Below are 22,703 nucleotides of genomic sequence, written 5' to 3'. Positions count from 1 at the left end.
TGACCTGCACTTCTCTATCGAAGCATGGCCAACCTCAAAAATATACATTCTCAATGCAGGTGGGGGTTGGTTGTCTCAAAGCAACCGTCCTCGTAGTGAAACAACAGTAAAGCTTATAGTACATGTGCTACATTAAGACAAGAAATGTATCAAACAGCAGTGACAAAACTTTGAGGAGGTACAAGGCACACTGCAGATCTTGTAAATCCACATTATGGTTTAGCACAGATGTATGAGCATTCCAAAGAAATTGGCTAGCTCAACAGGATAGTTAGAAGTGTCGTTCACAGTAGAGATCTGTGCGGGTCTGGGCAAGCCCAAAAGCCCGATCCCGACCAGATTGTCTGGTCGAGCTCGGGCCAATATGTGGGCGCGCTTTACGGGCTCGGACATGTCTAGGCCCAACAACCCGACTTAATCCCTCATAACATCTTTGAAGATGCGGAAAGTGTTGGAGAGCGAGTGCAAGTTATAATGTGTAAAGTCACCGCACCGGTGATGCACCGCAGGCATTACATGTTTCACACAAATTTTCCATTTTCCTAAATCTTCACCTACACACAAAACAAATGACTGGGTGTAGTAAGAGCTCCCTTCTTTTATTCACTACAGTCGGTGACAGATTAAGAGTAAAGTGGAAGCTCACCCACCTCTTTCCACTTTGGCTGCAGAGCGGACGATGGACAGAAGGTTGCCTCCTCTCCAGCATTCACTTTGCTGAAGTGGAAAGAGGTGGGAGGAGCTTCCACTTCACTAGTGACCTGTCACCGACAATAGAAGTGGTGAAATTTTGTAACTGAATCCAGTCTTCAGATATTCACACAATGGTTATAGGCAGTGTTCCTGAATGTAAACACAACGTGGTTTGTTCACGTTTCTGTTAAAACAAATATAAAACTAAAGGCACAAACATTTTGCTAAATTTGCTGTGAATTGTGCCATGCGAGTCTGAGGTGAAGTTTATGTCTAAAAACTGTTGGTGGTCGAGTTTGAGAACCCATTCCGCCCTATTGTGGCCAAAGCACCCAGACTAGCAGTGCTATAGTGCACTAGCTAAATTTCTCATATATAGCAGAGACACCAACTGCCCTCTGGGCTGACAAACTTTCCGCTGTCAAAATATACACAAAACAGAATTCCAGAGGTATGTACTAGCACAGACAGTATTGTGTCGTTTCGAACATCAGCAAAAGACTAAATCACTGGACCATTTTTGCCCGCGCAATCGTCAAACTTTCAACCTTCTTTCCAGACCTATGTGCACTGTTACTTAATTTAATAAGAAAAACGAATGAACCCTTTTCTTCTCCTTGAAGGATAGCTCAGTTTTTCAGCATCAGATTAACAACAAAGGAAAAACGGTTTCAATCTCCAACAAGCACTCCCTCGCTTCTTTTTTTTGTTTTTGTACGACGGTCATTTCTGTCCCTGTTACTTAATTTAATAAGAAAAACGAATGAACCCTTTTCTTCTTCTTGAAGGATAGCTCAGTTTTTCAGCATCAGATTAACAACAAAGGAAAAACGGTTTCAATCTCCAACAAGCGCTCCCTCGCTTCTTTTTTTTGTTTTTGTACGACGGTCATTTCTGTCCCCAGGAATTCCTGGGGACAGAAATGACCGTCCCCAGGAATCCCACTAAGGTTGGCAAATTTTGGCCTGAGCACGGCTGTTATTTTTAACACTAGCTCAACCTTAGCCCAGCCTGAACATGTTGTATGTTTGACTTCCGTTTCAGAAAATCCTGGGAGCCAGACATACAACATGTTCAGGCTGGGCTCAGGTAGGGCTCGTCTTAACAATAACAGTTGGGCTCAGGCCGAAATTTGCCAACCATAGTAAGACTCGTGCCATGTTTGGGTCAGGCCTTAAAATTCTGGCCCAATCTGATCTCTAGTTCACAGTTCATTTAGGGCTGACTGCCTGTTCATTTTGTCCAATTTAGAGTATAGAAGCACTAGTGGAAGACTCTCATGCATGGTATAAACATGGATGATAGGGCGCTAATTCTGCACTGGGTTAACTGGGTTGTGCACCGCAAAGTGCAAGTCCAGTCTTCTAGGTATTTATATTCGTAGAAGACATGGGGAAAAAATCTAATTCTTTCTTAGGTACGAATTTGGATGCGCTTTATATAAACCTATCAGTGGCAAGTTTTCGGAGAAAAACACTAATAAGAGAAAAACTCCAAACGGACCTTAGAAAAGCCCATCTGGCACCCCGAGAAAATAAGTAATGATGATGTCGATGATGAATGGCACTTTAAAGCTTGCACTTGGTCGAGGCACCCTAAACACGTTTCTGCCTCGCCCTTAAAGCATTCCGCTTGGCGGTACGGAAATTATAACACAGCCAACTTTCTAATGACATCATAAAAGATGTGCGACTGCTTGTAACACGGCCCACAACTTCCACACACTCTCATTCTTGTTTTCAAGGCCCTAGGCAACACCGGCATTGCAGTAGACGCTATTGCCCCGCTTGTGTCGTAGCTACGGGGGAACAGACGTCCGCTGCATCCACGCCCACCGCCGCGCTGCCGCCAGGATCACGGCAGATGAAACACTGCGGCACTTTTACAACGTCATTGGGCGGAAATTAAGGGACAACTTTTGAGGACGCGGCAAACATGACAGTTGGAGTCGTGCTCCAGGCACGTCTCCGACTGGTCAACGCAGCCGTCCATCCCAAAGTCGTCGTACCGACGCGTTTCCGACGACCCCTCTCGAAACACACAGACGTTAACAATACTTCCCGCAAGCGCTCGGCGGCGCAGACGTCGGCGTCAACGTTCCACCAGCGTCGTCTGCGGCAGCACGGCGTCTCCGGTGGCGGCAGGGGGCGGCTCCTGCACTACCGCAGTGGGTGGCAGGTCCTTGACCCCGTGGCTGTGCAGTAGGCCCCTGAGGGAGTCGATCTCCTGCTCGAGGGCATTGCAGTAGTCACGGTTCCTCAGCAGGTCCTGCATCAGCTTCTCCCGCAACTTGCCCTCCCTGGCCAGCTGGCGCTCTGCCTGGGACTTCACAGTGAGCACAATCCCTGCAAGAGGGTAACGGAGAGATGCAGGGTCGGGGGTGAAGAGGTGCCAATGAGAACACACCAACTTGTGCGTCAATGCTTTCTCCGGTGACTTTTTTTTTTTCTAAGCCTATTCTACAGTTGGTGACAGAAAGAGAACGGCAGGGCATGACTTTCAAACGGCCGGCCTCCATCACCTGCTCTATACCTTCTGCCGCGCTTTGCGCTTTGGCTGTGCGCGTGCACTCGAGGTCCACGAACGCCAAAATGTTGCCAAAGGTAGGAAGCTTGCACTGCAGGTGGGACAACTAAAGCTCCTCCATGCCCTTCTCACCTTGTGAAAGACTATAGCTGGCGTGCGCCTCGTTCTGTCCCGTCGTGGCATGCCAGCTTAGCGTCGAGGCAGACAGCGAAGTTCATCGTGTGCAATCTAGCGTGCTGCCAATCAAAGAGAACCACCAAGCTCACCGTTGAGCAGGCGCGCCACTCGCCACAGCCTGAGCACAATGATGAGGCCGGCTCCGTTGGCAGCCGACTCCGGGTTGCGGAAGGCGACGTCCAGGGAAAAGGACACAATCACCACGATGGCATCAAAGACCTCCAACTTGTGGCGGAAGAAGCGCAGTCGGTAGGCATACAGCTTGGCACAGATTTCCACCAGGAAGAGGCTCAGGATGAAGATGCTCACTGAGTGGATCACCTGACAGGGGATCAACGTCGGGCATTTTAAAGAAATGATCCCGGATCGAAGCACATGCAAGAGACGAAGGAGACCGCAATATGAAATGATCTGCCGGAGGCAAAGCTGTAGTACTAAAGGCATCGAGCAGATCTGAGAATTTGAATGGGCCAAGTTAAAGTGATCTTTTGTAATGAATGTGTGCCATTATTACCCAAGGTTAAATGCCTATGTGCTTTTATCCCAAAACCTTTCCCTTGAACGACACACATCTTGTCCCCTAGAACCCTTCAAATATGGGGCATAGTTCATACATGAGGTTAGACATTTGCAGGTTTTTTAGTTCTGTCTCAATTTGGGTTAAAAATATTGGATCTTATCTTGGCCCATTTCAATTTCCTAAATACAAATTAAGTGATGTCTGGGAATGCTACTTACACAAATTCCACTCAAATTACAAATGTAAAAAAAAAAAAAGTTAAAAGGTTTAAAAAGTGAACAAAACGAGGACATGGAAGAAATGAAAACAACAGGGACAGGTGCTAGTTCTCAACAGATTTTTATTTGAAGTCATCATCATCATCACACACACTCCTCTGCCCAGGTCCGGCAGAGGAGTGTGTGTGGAAACAAAAATGTTTCCATTTTTGTTTCCACAAAAGTGGAAGCAAAATTGGACATTAATGAAAAAACTGACATTGGTATGACAAACTAGTTGAATCTATGTACAGTCCTAAATAATAATTCAAAGTCAGCTGAACTATTCAAAATATTCACTGTTTCAATAACCATATCAGAACTTTATATGATATAGTAGCACAAATGTCCCAATATCTGGGACGCTCACATCTTTACACTTACCTTTCAAGGTTTAAGAATAATTGTCTAGTTTCCAGTGTTGGGAAGTACCTCAAGTACATTGTGCTTAAGGTACTGATTCAAGTAAGTTTGTAAAACTTGCACTTTATTTGAAGTACATTCTCAGCGTGTACTTGTACCTTACTCGGAGCATTTTTTTTTCCCAAACTTTCTGAGAAAAGTACAACTCCCGACTTCAAAGTACATTCTTCAAGTCTGAAAACAAAACAAATGGCATATCGTCATGTGAAAACATGCTACCGTCTTTCGAGACGTCGTCTGATAATTTCTCAGAGTGAATTAATGGTGGCTATAAGACCAATACAAATAAGTGCCTTACAAGTTGATTTTGTTAAATAGTTTGCTAGCGAGAGTAAACAAATTGCTCTGTGGCAACTTGACTTCATCCAATATTCGCTCACCATTTCCGAAAATATCTGATGCCCCCCATTTCCCCTCTGGCAATGCATACCAGGGTGTTTCCACGTAATATCATGCAATCATAGACCGGGTCATATTTTTTATATTTATGTAAAAATATACCGTAGAATACCACAGATCCGCCCAGTCCACATCAAATTTGTAAGATCTGAGAAAATATGCACAGTACATTTATATGTAAAATTGATGACCAGACAAGCGCTCATCCCCCATTTTTTTGTGATTATCTCCAAAGTTTGAGTGCGCCTGCCCAGTATTTTACGGTATGTTAAAGACTAATGTTCTTCCGGAAATATAACATTATGAAGCTCGAGGTGTGTAGATTGCGAAGGTTTTGCTGTGGTATTTTGCACAGCTGTAATTTCACACCGAAGCATACACACAGTAATAATTTTTTCTACTCATTTTATGAAAAGTTTACAACATGTAAACATAATATTAAAAATTTTAAAAAAATATTTGTATGAAAAACAAAAGTTGTAGAGCCCATCCACTTCACGTGAAGATAAAGGACCAGCGAAGCTTTCATCTTTACGACAGCTATATGATTTACTTATGATTGCAATGAAGACGTGTACACGACTTCATTCTTTAATTGTCTTTATTTAATTATAAGTGACTAAAGTGATCATTGCCTTATGGTCACTTATGGGAAAGTTCTAAACTCAATTTCTTGAGGCACACCTACAGGACAGTTTCTTCTGATTGAGCCCAAGTCTCTTTATCAGCATCGCAGAAGCGAAAGAAGAAAAAATTAGATAGGAGTGCTCTGACCTCAGCCTCCTCGCAGCACACTCCTAGCTGAGATAAGCCGGTGATGGTAGATGATAACAAGGGATCAGGATCTCACTATCGAATATAATGCCAACGAAGGCTAACTCACGCAGGTTGCCCCCTCTTTTTATTTATACTTGACACAACCAATCAGAATGAAGGAGCGCCATTGAAATGGGAGTTTTTTGTTAAAATTGATGGACGCATTTTTCTCCAGATCCTAGCACATAACAGTTTCGCTGCAAAATTACTAAACAGGTCAAATAAACACGTTTTAGAGACACATTCGCAAATTATTTACCAACAAACTACTTTATAGAAAAGACATAAAATATATCAAAATTATCATCTTGAGTAAATATGACCTCCTTAAAAGAAAAACGACAACAAACCTTCACTCAAATTGAGCTAGCCTCCTTCGTTATAAGGGCTTTGCTGCACAATGTTGGCTCCAAGGAAACATTTTTTTACAACCGACAAAGGCTGTACAGTGGTGACAAAGACTGTAGAGCAGTGCCTTTCCGGAATTCAGCGCCATCTGGTGACTCAAATGGCAGTTTAACTTTTACCGTACTAATGGCGGCAATGAGCCTGTGCTCTGCAGCATTGTATGGGGCACACTTTCGAAAGTCAGTGGGAAATGATAATGCGCATGTCACTGCCCAATTCTTTTTAAATCTCTTTCAGTGTTGATGGCGAAAAAGATGCAACCAGTCCGAACGAGAAGCCAGCCCACATAGACGCCTCGATAAAATGCTATACATCAAGGGGCTTTGAAGCCGTGTGTGTGCTACTAACAGATAGGCTGGGTCCGTGTTAGAAATGAACGCTTACGCAGATCTTCCATCAAATTCATGCTTCACGTCGCGCTAACATCTAAAATGTTTAATCATCGAATCATCTGCTTAGGAGCGTCTTCAACTTCTTCCTTCATCAGTAAACAGGAGGCTGTTATAAGTATAGCACATATGCCATTTTTCAGATGATGATAGTGATCAAAGTTGCCAGTCTGAATTCCGGATAGGGTCTATTGTAGGGTGTAAAAAGTTATGGAGCTTCTATTGAGACATTAAAGCACCTAATTTAACTTTATATTTATGTTTTCTTACGCTGCCTCCTAAAACCCCCTTTCAAAATTTGTCCAAACTGAGTGTATTTCACAGAGCACCGTAAAAGGCTGCGCATGGCTTATATCTCCACAATATGACTGGATTTTATAGTTTTCAATTATGCCCACCATGTTTTTGAAATGGTACCCTTAAATTTATTAATTATAAAGACAATTTTTAAAATCAATTATTGACCTAATTTTATCAAACACTTATCTTTTCCTAGATTTACCCTTTGACAAAAACCAATGTTAAATCAACCCTTTATCTATGCGATGCACACCTTTCACAGGAACGATTTGGCCAGTGTTTCGTGAGACACCCTGTATGAATAGCTGAGTTCTTTTCCCAAGGACATGACTTTCATATAGTATATATTCTACAGAGATATATCAACCGACATGAAAACACCCAACAACAAAACCCTCGTGATTATCAAGTTCTATCTGTATCCCATTGGGTACGCATGAATACTTAGAAAGGGTAAGTTGGTTTGTTTGTCCTCACACAACGTTGAACACCAAGATACCGACTCATCAGATACTACTTCCCTCGCCTTGTTTTCACAGTACTTTCCTCATGTGAAAGATTTCTTCATGGTAATGTGTTGTGTGTACAGTTCTCTACTGCCCGCAGCAGGGGCGTTTGCCAACATTCCTTTGTGAGCTAATGGCCCATAAAGAGAGAGGGATGGATTGGGGGGGGGGGGGTGTTAAGAGGCAATGCAAGGAAACACAAATACAAAACCAACTGATAACATGACCTTCTATAACGTACAAAAGTGCAGCACCACTGTACAACTCTTGCCAGTTGTAGAAAATGTCTAGCTCAATTTAAGTGGAGGTTTGATGTCATTTTTCTCTTAAAAGAGCTGTGCAACAATTTCAGTGCTTTGCATAAATAATTTGGGAGTTGGTGTCTCGACCTTTCTAAAGTAAAGAACAAAAAAACACTTTTGCCTGCATGCCCTAGTTTTATTTGAAAAACTGACAAAGATTGAGGTTTTCGGCACCTCTCAACCCCTTCACCTTCTTCCAAGTCACGTGTGCTGTGACGTGAAAGGGGGATGCACGGGGTTCCGGTGAAGCTCTCTCTCTAGCGCCATCAGTGAGCAGCGAGAACTCACCCGCTCGCGACCACGTGACCACCTGCTTGCGCAGCGCGATCAACATGGCGACAGGAGGGAAGTCTCTTCCGGGTCCGGCCATCCCCCGTCCGGCTCTGCCCCAGTCCCCCTCTCTGGCGGCTGTTCGCAATAGCAGATAGAGCCGATGGTTTTGTTGACCTCGGATAGATGGCGCCACTGAAACTCTACATAATCAAAGTTTTGTCGATGATACCAGGTTTTTGACGTATTTATATTTATGTTGGAACGACAAGATTTATAGAAAAATTACCTTTTATCGAGCAGGTATTTGCACAACTTCCTATCTTTTTACAAGTCCCCTTTGACGTCACGCTGCATGGTTCTCATGGCCGCCGCTCGCTATTGCAGGTCGGGAAATATTCTAATCTTTGCCTCGCGATTATGCGGCGGAATCGCAACATTTTGAAGGAAGATGTATTTTCTGTCCTTGTGACAAGATAAATAATGCAAAAAGTAGAAGATGCAAATTCTTTCAACATTAAAATCGTTGCACAGCTCCTTTAAGAAGGTCATATATTACTCAATGTCTTCTCATCACAAGTTACTGTATTTTCCGGTGTATAAGACACATCGTTAAATAAGACGCACCCCCCACTTTTCTCAAGTTTCTAAGTAAAAATTAGTATACAAGACGCACCTGTGTACAAGACGCACCTATATTCACGCACTTGCCGCAAAGAAACTTCACAACGTTTGGTTGCGCAAATATTGTGAAATGCCATACTTACCGTGACTTGAAAACTCGCAAAGTGACAAGTTTTCTTTTTTTTATTTTTGTTTTCATGACTTTCTCTTTTTTTTTGTTATGGAACTTATAGCCCCTTCCCCTGGCAAATACCGAGCGCTCCGCGCTAGCGGTCGTCGAGCGATCGTCGAGCGGTCGTCGAGCGGTCGGCCTCCGTGTGCTATCGGTCACGTGATCCATTCCAGTGGCACGCGTTGCGGAGCAAATCAAGCGTAACGCTCCCAGCGCCACCGCTTCCAGAGCGTCTGCTCTCACTTTTGAACAGTTGTGGTTCCCATTGCTATCTTGCTGAAAGCATGATGTTCTGATCGCAACTTTATGCTTTGAGAAAAAATTTATTGTTTACTACTTGATTAACGGTGACCCCGACATTAAGACACAATTTATTTTTCCTTACAGTTATATGAGCCCGATGAAGACAACTAGAAGTACTTGTACGAGCCGTAGGATGCTATTAAGCAATACCAAACACGTACGCCGTAAAGCGATCGTCATCTCCAAAGGCGACTTCCATCTGTGGAGTATTTGGCGTGTTGTCTTCTAATTATTCCAATCACATTACAGAGACCACAAAACGAACAAACGACATACCCAGCTTTTCATCCGAATAGGCGCGCACAACGCCTTCGACGTAACGTGTTATCTTGGGCCTCTTCGCTGGCCAGGCAAACGACTCGGCAAACGCTTCGCTGAGAACGACTGCCTCGTCGTCACTCGAGCTGGAGCTAAGCTAATATCTTCGTCGCTGTCAGTGCATTTTATTAGACCTCCTGATATAAACTGCAACAATGTTATCGTTGCAGTATAATCGGGCGAGTCGGTCATGACGAAGGGAGCGAAAACAAGCACACCAAGAGAGCCCACCTAGCAATCGAAACAAAAAAGACGCGAAACTCTTTCACTCCCCCGCGGGAGTGTCGATAACGAAACTGAAACGTTGCGAGTGACGACTACAGATCGTACTCCTCCGAAAAAGGCTGCGCGGAGAGCTACTCCGGACCGCTCGACGCGCTCCGCCATTTTTCCACGGAGCGGTCGGAGCAGCTCGGCGAGCGCTCCACTGGCTCCAGATCTACAAGCGGCACACAGAGAGATTGCTCTCGTCTTACGAGGGAAACAAGAATCCGCTTGGCGAGCGCGCGCCGAGTGCTCGCTATTTGCCAGAGGAAGGGGCTATTAGTCTTGAGAGGTTGACTCCAGGAGCCAGCCACTGCTTCTTCCTGCCAGTTATTTTGAGGAAATATTTGTTTACTATTCTACAAAATTAAAAAATGAATCAACTTGGAACTAATAAGAAACCAGCGCTCACATGACACATTAGAACCAACAGGATATGAGTCGCTTTCACTGAAGTGCTTACTACACATGCAAGAGATTCTCGAATTTCCCTTTTCTATTTTCAATTTCATGAGACATTCCTTTCTCAGTTTTATTAAGGCGAGAGCCTTATATGTCTCATCGTTCAGTCCTTGAGTGAAAACCAGGGTGTCTAGCAAATTATTATTTGTAAATTCCCCGACTTTTCCAGGTTTTTCTTGACAATTTTAAGTGAAATTCCCTGACAACTGTAGAGGCGGTAAAATATATAAGACCATTACAACACAAGGCATTTAGCATTGAGCACTGTGAGGTTAATTTTGAACGGGCTTAATCCAACTTGCACATTCCGAAAAATTCGAGTTCCTCCAGTCCAGATTAAACAAACACTTTCTTGCCGCCGACATCGTCAGTGAAGAGGCCACTTCCGGAAAGGAAACATAATGAAAACACAATGCTCAACCATGCACGTCAATAACCGTATGGCAGCACAACCGCCAGATGAAGGATACTTTTGGCTTGGATTGGATTGGGGTCTGCGGCATTCCTACCTGTTACTAAATATAGTATCTCTAACTGGATCTAGCCTAATGTCCAATCCAATCCAAGCCTCGGACTGGATTTGTCGGCTGTTTTCTTTGTATTGGGTAGCACACTCTACATCGGGGGAGCAGAGCCCGCGCTCCTCTCTAAGCAGAATTTATTACCCATTTTTCTGCCCCCAATAAGTCCTCGTCTTTGCTCAGGGCACTCGATGGCGTTTTCTGACTGGGTTCGCTTTTTGGCAATATCTCTGACAATTCTCTGATTTTTCCCGGTAATTGAAATTTTCTTGACAATTCCCGGTTTTCCCGGTCGCTAGACACCCTGGAAAACACGTCAACGACATGAAAGGTACCAAAACCCACGGTTCGCCACTGGACCATGAGATAGCGTTACTTGTGCCAGAATTGAAGGAGGCGCGCGCGCGGCGCAAATTCAGCGGGAGAGAAGGACACTCTCGATCGGGCGGCGGTGAAGGGCGGGCATGCGACATGCCGTGAGATTAACGGCACCAAAAGTGCGTCGTCAGAGAACGCGCTGTCTTCGGAGGTTCGCAATCACCCGGAAGCACAGCGAACACCACGATACGAGTGAGCCAATCAAACGGCCCCAGAAGTGTGTTTCTCAGCGAGTGTGCTGTCTTTGGAGGTTCGCTATCGCTGGGACCACAGTCGACACCACGATCCGAGTGAGCCAATGAAACGGCGCCAAAAATGCGTCATCAGACAGCGCGTTGTCTTTGGAGGTTTTCTATCACTGGGACCACAGCCGACGCCACGATCCGAGTGAGCCAATGAAATGGTGCCAAAAGTGCGTCGTCAGAGAGTGCACTGCTTACGTGACCACTCAGGCAAATTAGAGGCAATGAAATTAATGGCGAATTCAGGTGGTCAGTCGTCGGCAACTTATTTTGCCGGAAAACCGGCAATAGTGTTTGCGTGGTCAGTTTCCGGCCGGCGCACACCGTTCATGTGGTGGTTCTCCGGCAAGCACCGGCAACTTTCCGACGCTTTTTCCGCCCGAGCTCCAAACGGCCGGGCGAGTAGGCGCCAGACTGTATCCGGTGTTGTCACTTCCGAAATCGGAGAGGTCAGTGAGAAAAAATGAATGAAAGGATGAAACTGATCTGAAGTCACTTCAGCAGCCACTACTCTGGGTCAATCCAAGCCGTTGGGACATTGGTGACGGCTAGGGGTGTCGCGAACTTTTGTCGAACCGGATTTTTAGGTCAACTTTCGGGGTTCGACTGGGTCGAACCGGTTCGACGAACCTTCGAACTTTTCACCAGATTCGACCGGTTCGACTTTGCGGACAGTGTGGCCAGACCTTGATACACGCATGTCTAGGTTTGGAGAATTTATTTTTATGCAAAGAGTTATTTTATTTTATGAACAGTTGCAATTAAAAGAAACCAATTTTAGTCACTGAAGACGTTAATAACTTAATTGTTTTGTACTGTATTAACTGAAATAACCAATCAGCGGTGCCCTTAATTCATCACTTAGCCATTACCATCCCATCCGAAGCCAACTGTCCAGTCTGTCGCGCATGCGCACACGAGTCGAACCTCGATACAAAGTTCGTCGAAATTTCCGCAAAAGGTTCGAAAAAGTCGAACCTGGTCGAACTCGAACCTCGGCTGGTTCGCGACACCCCTAGTGACGGCAGCGACAGAGGGCAAGAGGCGAAGTAAACTGCCATTGTCTGGCGTTTCATGTTCGGGTGCCGAGGGTCACGTGGTGTGCCGCCGGCGCATTTCCGGTTGCGGGTTCCGCCGGCTCGGCCTTGCCGATGATTGACCACCCGAATTTGCCATTAAAAGGATGACAAAGCAAATTAAGAGGAATCAAAGTGAATTAAGTAAATCATGTGTCTGTCTTTCATGCATCGGCGCTTGGGCTTTCGCCTTGAAGTCGTCTTAGAGATAACATAAAAGACCCCAACAACTTTTTGTTCGAATCACAATAAAAAATTCACCCTATTTGCCACGATAGATGTTGCAGTGTGGTAAAGCGCTGGATATTCTATTTTCATCTTCCAGCTTTTTGTACTGGGGTAGAGAACAGCACACCACCACCCCAGCGCTTCAACACCTCAGGGCCAGAAGTGTTTGTTAGCACTAGGGGTGTCGCGAACTGTTGTCGAACCAGATTTTTTGGTCGAACTTTCGGGGTTCGACTGGGTCGAACCGGTTCGACGAACCTTCGAACTTTTCACCAGTTTCGACCGGTTCGACTTTGTGGACAGTGTGGCCAGACCTTGGTACAAGCATGTCTAGGTTTGGAGAATTTCTTTTTTTATGCAAAAGGTTATTTTATTGTGTGAACAACTGCAATTAAAAGAAACTAATTCTATTCACTGAAGAAGTTAATAACTTAAATTTTAGTACTGTATTGACTGAAATAGCCGATCAGCGCTGCACTTAATTCATCTCTTAGCCATTACCATCCAATCCGAAGCCAACTGGCCAGCCTGTCGCGCATGCGCACACGAGTCGAACCTCAATACAAGGTTCGACGAACTTTCCACTAAAAGTTCGAAAAAGTCGAACCTGGTCGAACTCGAACCGCGGCCGGTTCGCGACACCCCAATTAGCACGACTACGCGTGCCACGGTTTCGAGCTTCGGTAAAATGTTTTAGTACAAATATCATGGCGCCTTTTTTGTTGGTGATGTATCACGTGGGCTGAATTGCTCCTTTAGTTTCTTTTCTTCCCTTTTGTTTGTGACAATGCATGTATATATTGCAATTTTGCAATCAATAAACTCAGTTGTAGGTCAGTGCTGTGTCCGTATTACTTCTTCGTCTGGTCCTTCGTCTTTTGCGCTGTTTTTAATCCCTAAGTATGTCGTGCCAACTCGCCCAAGCCTCAACTTTACAAATCTGACTTCAGAAACAGGTCTTGCCGCACGTTATCCCAACAGTGCATGAAGAGAGCTGACAACCCATGGATCCAAGATCTGTGCAATGTCTCGGGTCATGTTCCAAAATTTACTCTATCCTATTTCAGGGATAGAGTAAATTTGTACCCCGACGTTCTAAAACCTACCCGCATCCAGTGTTTGTCACTATATTGTCACGTGAAATGAACCGCCGGAGCAACTCGGATTCGTTTGGGCAAAGTTTGGAACACGGCTCCAGTCTCTCCTAACCGTGACGTCACAAACGATGATGATGATAGCTAGAGAAGCGCACTCTGTAGTTTGCACATGCCGCCAATAGCTGAATACTCCCAAGGACATGGATTTAACTTTTTTTTTTTTACATAAATATAAAAAAATATGATTCTAACCATCATTGCATGACTTGTAGTAAAAACATCCCATTCAAAAAAAAAAAAAAAACTGTGTAGGGAAATGAAAGGGCAACAGAAAGATTGTTTTAAAAAGTATTTGTACTTTGAAAAGTACATTGTATTTATAGAATTTTACTTCAAGTACATTGCGCCCAATGTACTTACTAACAATCATTTGTACTTTATTTGAACTGGCGGGATTCAAAATGCAGGTGCATATTACAGGGTCACATGAGTTTTGGGGGGGAAGGGCGGGTGGGGGGTAGAGGCTGAAGCCCCATAAGCCTCTCCTGGCTGCGCCACTGTTTACTTCAAGTATTCTTTAGATCTACCGAGCGTTTGTGACAAAATCGAATCCTGCATTTTGCATTGCAAAAATAATCTAGACTTCGTTTCAGCTTCAAGGACACATGCAAAGGAAAAAAGCTTTTTTTTCAGCATTCTGGTTGGGAAAAGGAAGTCATAAAACGAATTTACAACAAAAAAATGAAAGTCGTTTACAACTCCCTGTAACGCCGAATTAGAGCGCAGCTCTTAAGGAGGAGGAGGGAAGGGTACTGAGGGTCACGTGTGAGGGGGGGGGGGGTCACATGGCCCCCCCTCCCCAAGGTCACATGGGGGGTCATGTGACCTCGGGGGCGTCACGTGACCCGCTAGATTTAGCGGGGAAACTTTTCTGCTAGATTTAGCGGGGAAATTTATCCGCTAGATTTAGCGGGGATATTTTTCTGCTAGATTTAGCACGGAAATTTGTCCGCTAGATGTAGCGGGAAAATTTTTCCACTAGATTTAGTGGGGAAATTTACCCATAATACACCGCGTGGTTACGCTGACAGCAACGCCGCTCAAGCCGAAAACGGGCGCCGCGGAAAAGTGGCCCTTATTTATCACGTGACTGGTACATATTTGTCATGTGGTGCTTACGCTCTTTCGGAAGCTTCCTATGGCCTGTAAAAGCAACTTATTCATCTTTGTTTGAAGTATAACAAAAAAACTAAGATTAATAAGTACCTTTACGAGCCCAAAGCAAACTCCTGAGAAAGCGCAAGCAGACGTGATAGACCTGTGCGCCGGTCAGATGACGGTGGTATGGTGTACTAGAACTGGGCAGTGTGTCGTCCACGCTGAGAAGCAACGGAGGGAGGAGGTCGGCGCTGCGGGTAACATTACCCTACCCTACCCTACCCTACCCTACCCTACCCTACCCTACCCTACCCTACCCCACCCTACCCCCCATTTCTGCAACGACTCCCATATTTTCAATGCCCCCCCCCCCCCCCCCCACCTCCTAACCCTTCCTCAAAATTTAGACCTCCCCTAATTTATATTCCTGGGGCCCCTGTGTTGGGGTGCAACAGTGGCTACCGGTCCTGCAGAGAAGCCTGTTCCCTTTTTCTTGCCCCTCTCGAGTTCGATCGGCGTGAGACATGGTCCCGCAACATTAAAAGCAGTGACAGGGAGGCTCTGCTTCATGTAATGCAGGCAGTCATGACAGTCGTCCTGTACATTTTTTTTTTCGGACTTTCCGCACTTGGTAAGGTATCTGCTAAATCGGTTTTATAGAATCTGGCCTTGACACACCGAAGGGTCCTGTGCACGCTGACTGCATTAGAAAGGCTTGGAGAAGTGACTGTGAAAATGTGACATTAAAGATTATGCCTCACATCAGCAAAGTAATTTTTTTTCTAACGGCTTTGAAAAGATGAGGGTAGGCCCAGCACTCCGTCTCTTCAATGAGAAGGTGCTAAGAGGCCTCTTTTTTACCGCAAGAAAATTGAAAGGTCTTGTGGCCCAGCGCAAGATGCTGAGCCTTTTATCTTGAACATGTCGAAGCTCATCAAGATCATGACCTCACGCTGGAGAATGTAGAAATACAGAATGCCATAGGCGCCGACTACGGGGGAGCTCGGGAGCCCCCCTCTTCCGAGCTCTCGGGAAAAGCAAGTACCATCACTTTGGGAATCTTTGGGTGCGCCTCATTAATCTCATCTGTGCGCCGGTGCGCAGTGTATAATTAAATATTTATCTGTACTATGGTGCCTGGATTGCGTCTCGACTGGTGTTTTTATCGCGGCCAAAAAAGTGGTCCCTCGATTTCCGCCTGATGACGTCATAAAAGTGTCATGCTGTCGCCGGTTGCGACCCTGACGGCGTCCCAATAGTTGCGGTATAAATAGCAGACGCCTGTTCTGCTGCAGGTCGCTCTCCACTGTAACAGTTCACGGTAGCTAGAGCAGCCGGAAGTTGGGACGCCGTCACGACAGCGACACTCGCGTTCGCTCGTGCTTTTCGCCAGCATTTCTACGGCCAACCGCCAGGATCGCAACAGGCAACAGCATGACACTCCGGCTTCTGTGATGTCATTTGTTGCCACTTGGGGACTACTTTTGATGTATGGGCGGGATAGGACGCTAAACACACCAGTCGAAGACGCGATCCAGGCACCATATCTGTACGCCCTGGAGCCCACACATATCGATAGCTGGCGCTCAGGGGATAAATATAAATTTATCCACTCTGGTGACTACCATAGCTGGTTAGAGGATAAATTTTTCTAACTATTCGCACAGTCCCGTTCAAAGACCCTACGTAGTATTAGCAAATATGATAAAGGCTATTGCCGGAAAATCCTTCGAAAGCCCGTGGAAGCAGTTGCAAAAGACGACAGTGGCACTTCTATAGCGTACCTGCAGCCTACAGAAGTAGACAACAATATGTTTTGTAAGCCCGATTTTGTTTTCCCAAACATTGAAACAATCCATTACGGTAGTGCGCTTCAACCACGGAATTCACTGATCACACCTACAGTGACAGCTAAATTATGGGGTCACAAAAGCAGACATTTATTTAGGTATCATGCCATCAGCATGCTTATCCTACGTTATCCAGGGCATTACACATGTTTGGGACGTCTTTTTCAAGAGACGTTCCGAACGTTTCCCGAAGGGAGTGATTTTCCTCCCATTCAGAATGCAACACTGTTAGCGTGAACAAGCGATCACCAGTTTTTCTATGAGAAACCAAAGGATCTCAGCAAAGTTCTAATTGCTGCGCAAAAAGCTCATTCGGGTCTATAATGCAGGTGATAAAATTTCGTCCTCGCTAATACTCTCAAAATAAATGAGGAAAAAGCGCTAATGTCGTGTTCGCGCTAGCAGTGTCGCGATGTGTACTGTTGCGTCCTGCCCGAAGATGTACATCTCCGGCAAAACATTTGGCAAAGAAAGTATGACAAATAATACATACAACAGAAAAAATAAAGAGTACCGTAAACAGTTAGCCAAACAATACGAAACAATCGAACCCGTGTGGAACGCCAAGCCAGCCAAGCGCTACCGCTGCCTGCGCTCTGCACTCCGGCAGCATGCCTGCTACACGTAGCGCTCTCTCGCAGCCGCCGATCCAGTCATTATTCGTTCGATACACTGCCCAGTATTCTAGCACACCATAACAGTGGCGGCGCCCCGAAGCAGACGAACTTGTGTGGCGGCGGCGACGGCGGCGTGGAGAAACGCGTTGAAGCGGCGTCGCGCAACACTTAGCGTGCGGCGGCGGCACAGCGCGGTGGCACACAGGCCTACCACGTGGCCAGCAGCGGCTCCCGCAGGCACCAACTACAAATTCGTTTTGCGCCGTAAATATAGCTCTATATATTTTTTTCCTCCGCTGTAAATTCGTTTTATAATATTTTTTTTCCATCTAGCCTGTCTAAAAAAAAGCATGGGTCCTTTAAGTTCAGACGCAGCCAATGCTACAAGCGCGAGCATGTCGCCCTGAACAGCGCTTGCACTGCACGAGAGCGCGTGCTTGGCAGGAACGCTGAAAACCCGGAGCTCACGCTTGTAGCATCGGCTGCATCGGCACTTAAGCTAAAACGAAGTATAGACATCGCGGAGAACTCAAACTCCGTCAGAATGCAGCCCCAGCCGTTCGAGCAGGATGTCATAGTTTCAGCACCAACCGTTATCTTATTCAAAAAAAAGTCAGCAAGTTTCTGAAATTTCAATGAAAAAATGGCGGCCGACGGAGCTCTCAAATACATGGAGCTCTATGGAACCAGAAACCGAAAACGGGTAAAAATGGGCCCCATTTTCCCATTGAAAATTTCAGAAAATCACTTATAACTTTTGAATAAGATAAGGGTTGGTGCTGAAACTTTGGCATCTTGTTTGAATGGCTGGGGCTACGTTCTGACGGTGTTCGAGCTCTCCGCGATGTCTAGTTTATTTTTGTGGTGTGAAAAACAGGGTTCGGTTTTTTCGCAGATGCCCGGTACTTTACCCAACACTGATAGTGTCTGCTGTTTGGCATTGTCTCTTAACTTGACAGAAAACAGAAAGCCTGTTTTCTGTCAAATGTAACTGCACAAAAAATCCAAACCTAAAGTGGAAGACTAGATGGCTGGTTTTAGTATTTTGCATTACACCATAAGCGTGTAACAAAGCTCGACTGTCTTTTTATGTCACTGAAGTCGTAGGCAGCAACAGTACAGATCATGTGGAAGGCCCAGTACAATTTACTGTAGCTCCCTTCCTGCAACCGGACAAAATGCTCTTGTTTCGGAGCAGTTAACTGTGACAATACTTTTTCTTCTGCTGCAGTAACTTTATCTAACCTAGAAAAACAGTGTCACCATTCTCATGAGCTAACCCAAAATGAAGGGTTATTATTCTTTTATAATCTCCCCATGGTATACAGGTACCATAAAATACCGAGCATCTGTCCCTTCCACAATAAGTGCCCACCCCTAATTTTGTAACATTCGGAAAATACACCAAGGATGTACCTTTACACATTGTTGACCTATAAGGAGTGCAGATCCCCCGGTTTTAAACGATTATCTCCAAATTCCGTGTGGGTGCTTGCTCAGAATTTTACGGTAATTCCACTTCATAGTAGTTTAAACAAAATAACCAGTGCTTCATAGTAGTTTCAGCAAAGAACCCACAAATGTTTTGGTCTCTGCCCAAAAAGTTTGTTGATGAACTAGTTTGGATAAAAATTAAACCCCCAGGTGAAAAGTATTTGTTGTAAATCTGCAACATTTCATTAAATACTGGTGGCTTCAACAACTGCTACAAAAAAGCCTCGATCACAAGTTGGGTTTGACCTGTGATCGAGACCTCTCTCGGTGAAGCAAGAGATCCAGGATAGTGCTGAGGATGCATTCTTGCCTTTGGTGCAATGTTGCTGTGTTCCTGTAACTTGAGGACTTCTAGTTCCACCAGCAACTCTGTGATGACCAGAAGGCAGTCGACGACAACCAGTATCACAATGGCAACCTAGGAAAAACCACGCAGTCGTAGGTTCATGAAGGAGACTGAGGAAAATGGAACACAGAAAGAGCAGACATATTTCGCCTGCCCATTTGTACGACATTGGTCAGTGTACGTGCCCGTGCCTTAAATTCCTGCTCAAACAGATAACAAACTCAACACACTTTTTAATAGCAACGACTTTAATTAGGGTAACTATGTATGCTAGCTCTTCACTCTGGAGTTCCAGCGGCTTTTCAACAATGCACTGTTCCTAATTACCACCAACTGCATGAATGTAAGGGGTGCGTGCATACCTGGAACCTCGTCGAATGGAGCACAGCTGTCAACTTCTCCCGGAACGTAACGAGGGGCCTGATGTCAGCATCGGATTCCAGATCAATTTCGACAGAGCCAAAACTGCTACTTGGTTTGTCGCGCACCTGCACTATGCTGTTAGGTGGCTCCCTGGGGGACGAAAAAAAAAAAGTCTCAAAAACATTTAGGCAATTATGCAGAGTGCAAGTTCGTCTGCCTCTTGCGCAAGGGTTGCAGTCACGTCAGAACGCCGACCTCTGATTGGCTCTGCTTGAAAGGATAGTGGGTAGACCTTCAATGCTAGCTGCCTTGAGGTCTACCCACCATCCTTTCAATCGGAGCCAATAAGAGCTCGGCGTTCTGACGTCACCACAACCCCTGCGCAAGACGCAGACGAACTTGCGCTTCGCATACGTTTACCCAACTACAAAACACGCTAAGGACCGCAGTTTCACTCCAAGCGTATCACACTTCCTTCGGCGCGGGACCGCGGATCTATAACTCGATTACGTAGACGGATGTTAATTACGGTTAATGCCATTTAAGTACGTTAAATACGGTTATAACGGAACATGAAAGAGTGGCGAAATCTCACATTTGTCGTTCCATGCTTCCAAGATCTGCCGTCGGCATTTTCTGACGGCTCGTTCACAGATTCAGGAACTCATCTGAGGCCCAGCATATGTTTGTCACGGCACGACGGCTCAAGAAACATCGCTAAAGGGGAATAACGACCATTCAAAAGATGCAATATTTGGAGCCGTGCGATGACTACGATCAAATCGTCAAACTTTTGCGATCGAAAAACTTTTTGACGTGTGACGCTACGCCCCCCGCTTTCCCTCGCACAAACGAATCAACAGTTTGGAAGAAAGGAGAAACAGAAAGTGGGAGAGGAAAACAGCGCCTCTCAGGAGGCGGCGGAGGAAAAGAACGAGAAAGAAGGAGAGGGGAAGAATACAATGTGTAGGGCTGACGTGGTGATTTTTCGGCGGTATCTAGCGGTGATCCAACCGGAGCGAGCAGCAGCCAGTGAAGCAGCCGTGAAGCCGTCGAGCAACGTTGGAGTGCGCAAATGGTCGCCTGCTGTTTCCCCGATGAGCGAACTAACGGTGTTCCGTCGCGGCCTGGAGGATTGCGGTGTTTGTAGGAGAACGGGCAACGGGATTCGAGTGTGAAGTGAACGCACGCGGCGACAACTGAACGAGACCAACATGATCAAGGACAGAATCTCGGCCCTCAAGGCGGTAATGAATTTTCACACTCACTAAAGGGCGCTAGCTCCACTGGCTGGCTCGCTCTTCTTTTTTTTTCTTTTTTTTCTTGTCGACATTGCTTGGAGCACTTGTTGATTGACCTCCGAGCGTTTTTTAAGCCGTGCAATGAAGCTAGCCTCTGGTTATAAGGCCCTCAAAGCTTCTGGGGGAAAGCCCCAATTCACCCAAAAATGCGCTGTTTTTACATATTTGTGTGTAGTGCGGGGGCGGGTCGCGAGGGGAGGTTGAAGGTCTTGCTTCTTCTTTTCTGCCTGTTGGTTTTCTTTTTCGTGCAGTAACGCAATTTAACGACAAAAAGAAAGCTTATCCGGGAAATCGAGTGGAAGCTGGGAAGCATCCGATCGTTCTGGGCGGACGTTGTGAATCGTGAAGGAAACGAGAGCGCCTTTGTGGCTTTCGTCGAAGACTCTTTTTATAGCGCGCGCGAGGTACAGGTGCTTGAACGAGAGGTTTTTGCTTCTGCCCAGAGACGTGCACGCTCATACACAAAGCCACGGAATATCGCGTGGAACGTATCCAAGTGGCGAATGATCTTGGGCAATGAAGCCGCGATTGTCTGCAGTGGATCCCTCCAGCGCCCGAAAGAATGGACATCGTCTCAGTTTTTTTTTATATTTTTTTATTCCTTTTGTTAGCCCCCTCGGCGGCACGCGTCTGGACAAGGTCAAAACCTGTGCGGGCTTCTGTTTTGTTTGTTTGTTTTTCTTTTTTGGCGCTGGAGACTTGATCGCCTTCACACTCCATAAATCAAAACTGAGCAAGAAAAAAAAAACTGTATAAAAATAGGTTTATTGAGTTTAATAAAAGAAAAAAAAATTTCCCAATTAATTTGGTAGCTCTACAATATTTTTCTGCATTAGTCTAGATTTTTGGCATTAAAAGTACAAAAACAAAATAAACACAATACTAAAAAAAGTATCCGTAGAGGGGTTAAAGATATATTGTAAGGGCGTTTCTGGACATAAAACCATCTTCATCATCATTCTTATTATTGGAGGGTGCACTGTCCCAAGGGGAGTGCGTGCTCCATGCCCAGGGCAGTTGAGCTCTGGGCCTACGACAGTAAACATCACACTCAGCAGCATGCCTTCGTCTTCTTTATATGTGGTGGAGGTGTGGGGTACAGCTTAGAACTCCACCCCCAGACCCACCCACCTTTCTAACCACCCTGGAACTACTAAGCCGTCCTCTCATCCCAACTCCTGCACCACCATTTACTTCAATTCGCAAGCCAAGGGCCACAATGGTCTCAACGTCGAGTCAGACATCCAGAAGTCCATCGTCATGGACGGTTACGTCCCATCAAAGCAATCCCTACCCTGGTGTTGGAAAAGACGACGTCAGCGACTGGATCGAGTCGTTCGAAAGAGCGAGCCACCACGACAGGGGGAAACGACACCATGAAACCGACTAACATTGTTTTTTACTTTACGAGCATCGCGCAAACTTGTCTCGTCAACCATGAAACGGAATTTCACTCGTGGGCACCATTTAAGAGCCGCGCCTTAAAAGTTTTTGGTAAACCAACAAGTTGGAAGCATGCTGCAGAAAACAAAAAATTAGCGCTTCGAATCCAGCAGATAGATGAGACATACACTTCATACGTTTAGGATATCTTTCATCTGTGCACCCTCCGCTAACAAAGACATGACAGAATGCGGTAAGCTTCAACACCTGCTCAAAAATTGTCAGTGAAGAAGCCTTCAGAATTCTTGTTGTTGTCCAACCAGAAACGGTACCTTGCTTCTCAGAGGGGTGTCTTCTCAGAGGGGTGTCTGAAGCTCCAGGAAGACAAACCGTGCCACTCCCTGCTATTTTATAATTTGATTAGGTTTTATATTGCCGAACTCTTAAAAAAAAAAAAAATTTTAACAGTCTGGGTAGGACACGTGTCCTTTAACAATCTGGGTGTCCAAAAACGTGTCAA

At 45.5% G+C, this 22,703-nt stretch overlaps 2 protein-coding genes across 3 annotated transcripts in view; one reads left to right on the top strand and one right to left on the bottom strand.

Moving 5' to 3' along the window:
• Nucleotides 1-271: 271 nt before the first annotated feature.
• On the bottom strand, nucleotides 272-20,495 carry LOC8041687 (voltage-gated hydrogen channel 1). The gene is made up of 5 exons (XM_029987868.4): nucleotides 20,095-20,495; nucleotides 19,499-19,649; nucleotides 19,101-19,208; nucleotides 3,486-3,717; nucleotides 272-3,038 (listed from the first exon to the last, which is right to left on the bottom strand). Exons 1-5 carry the CDS (start codon nucleotides 20,130-20,132, stop codon nucleotides 2,785-2,787), a joined length of 783 nt encoding a protein of 260 aa, XP_029843728.2. The 5' UTR covers nucleotides 20,133-20,495; the 3' UTR covers nucleotides 272-2,784.
• LOC8041683 (syntaxin) overlaps nucleotides 20,495-22,703 on the top strand; it is a 47,229-nt gene continuing 45,020 nt past the window's right edge. For both annotated transcript variants that reach the window (XM_029987869.4, XM_029987870.3), the window contains exon 1: nucleotides 20,495-20,746. In XM_029987869.4, coding sequence (XP_029843729.1) covers nucleotides 20,714-20,746 — 33 coding nt within the window. In that variant the 5' untranslated portion in view covers nucleotides 20,495-20,713. The remainder of the gene's footprint in view (nucleotides 20,747-22,703) is intronic.

The sequence above is a fragment of the Ixodes scapularis genome, unplaced genomic scaffold, assembly GCF_016920785.2.
Source record: "Ixodes scapularis isolate PalLabHiFi unplaced genomic scaffold, ASM1692078v2 PGA_scaffold1__304_contigs__length_218370807, whole genome shotgun sequence".
NCBI lineage: Eukaryota > Metazoa > Arthropoda > Arachnida > Ixodida > Ixodidae > Ixodes > Ixodes scapularis.
This window is presented reverse-complemented; position numbering and strand designations above follow the sequence as displayed.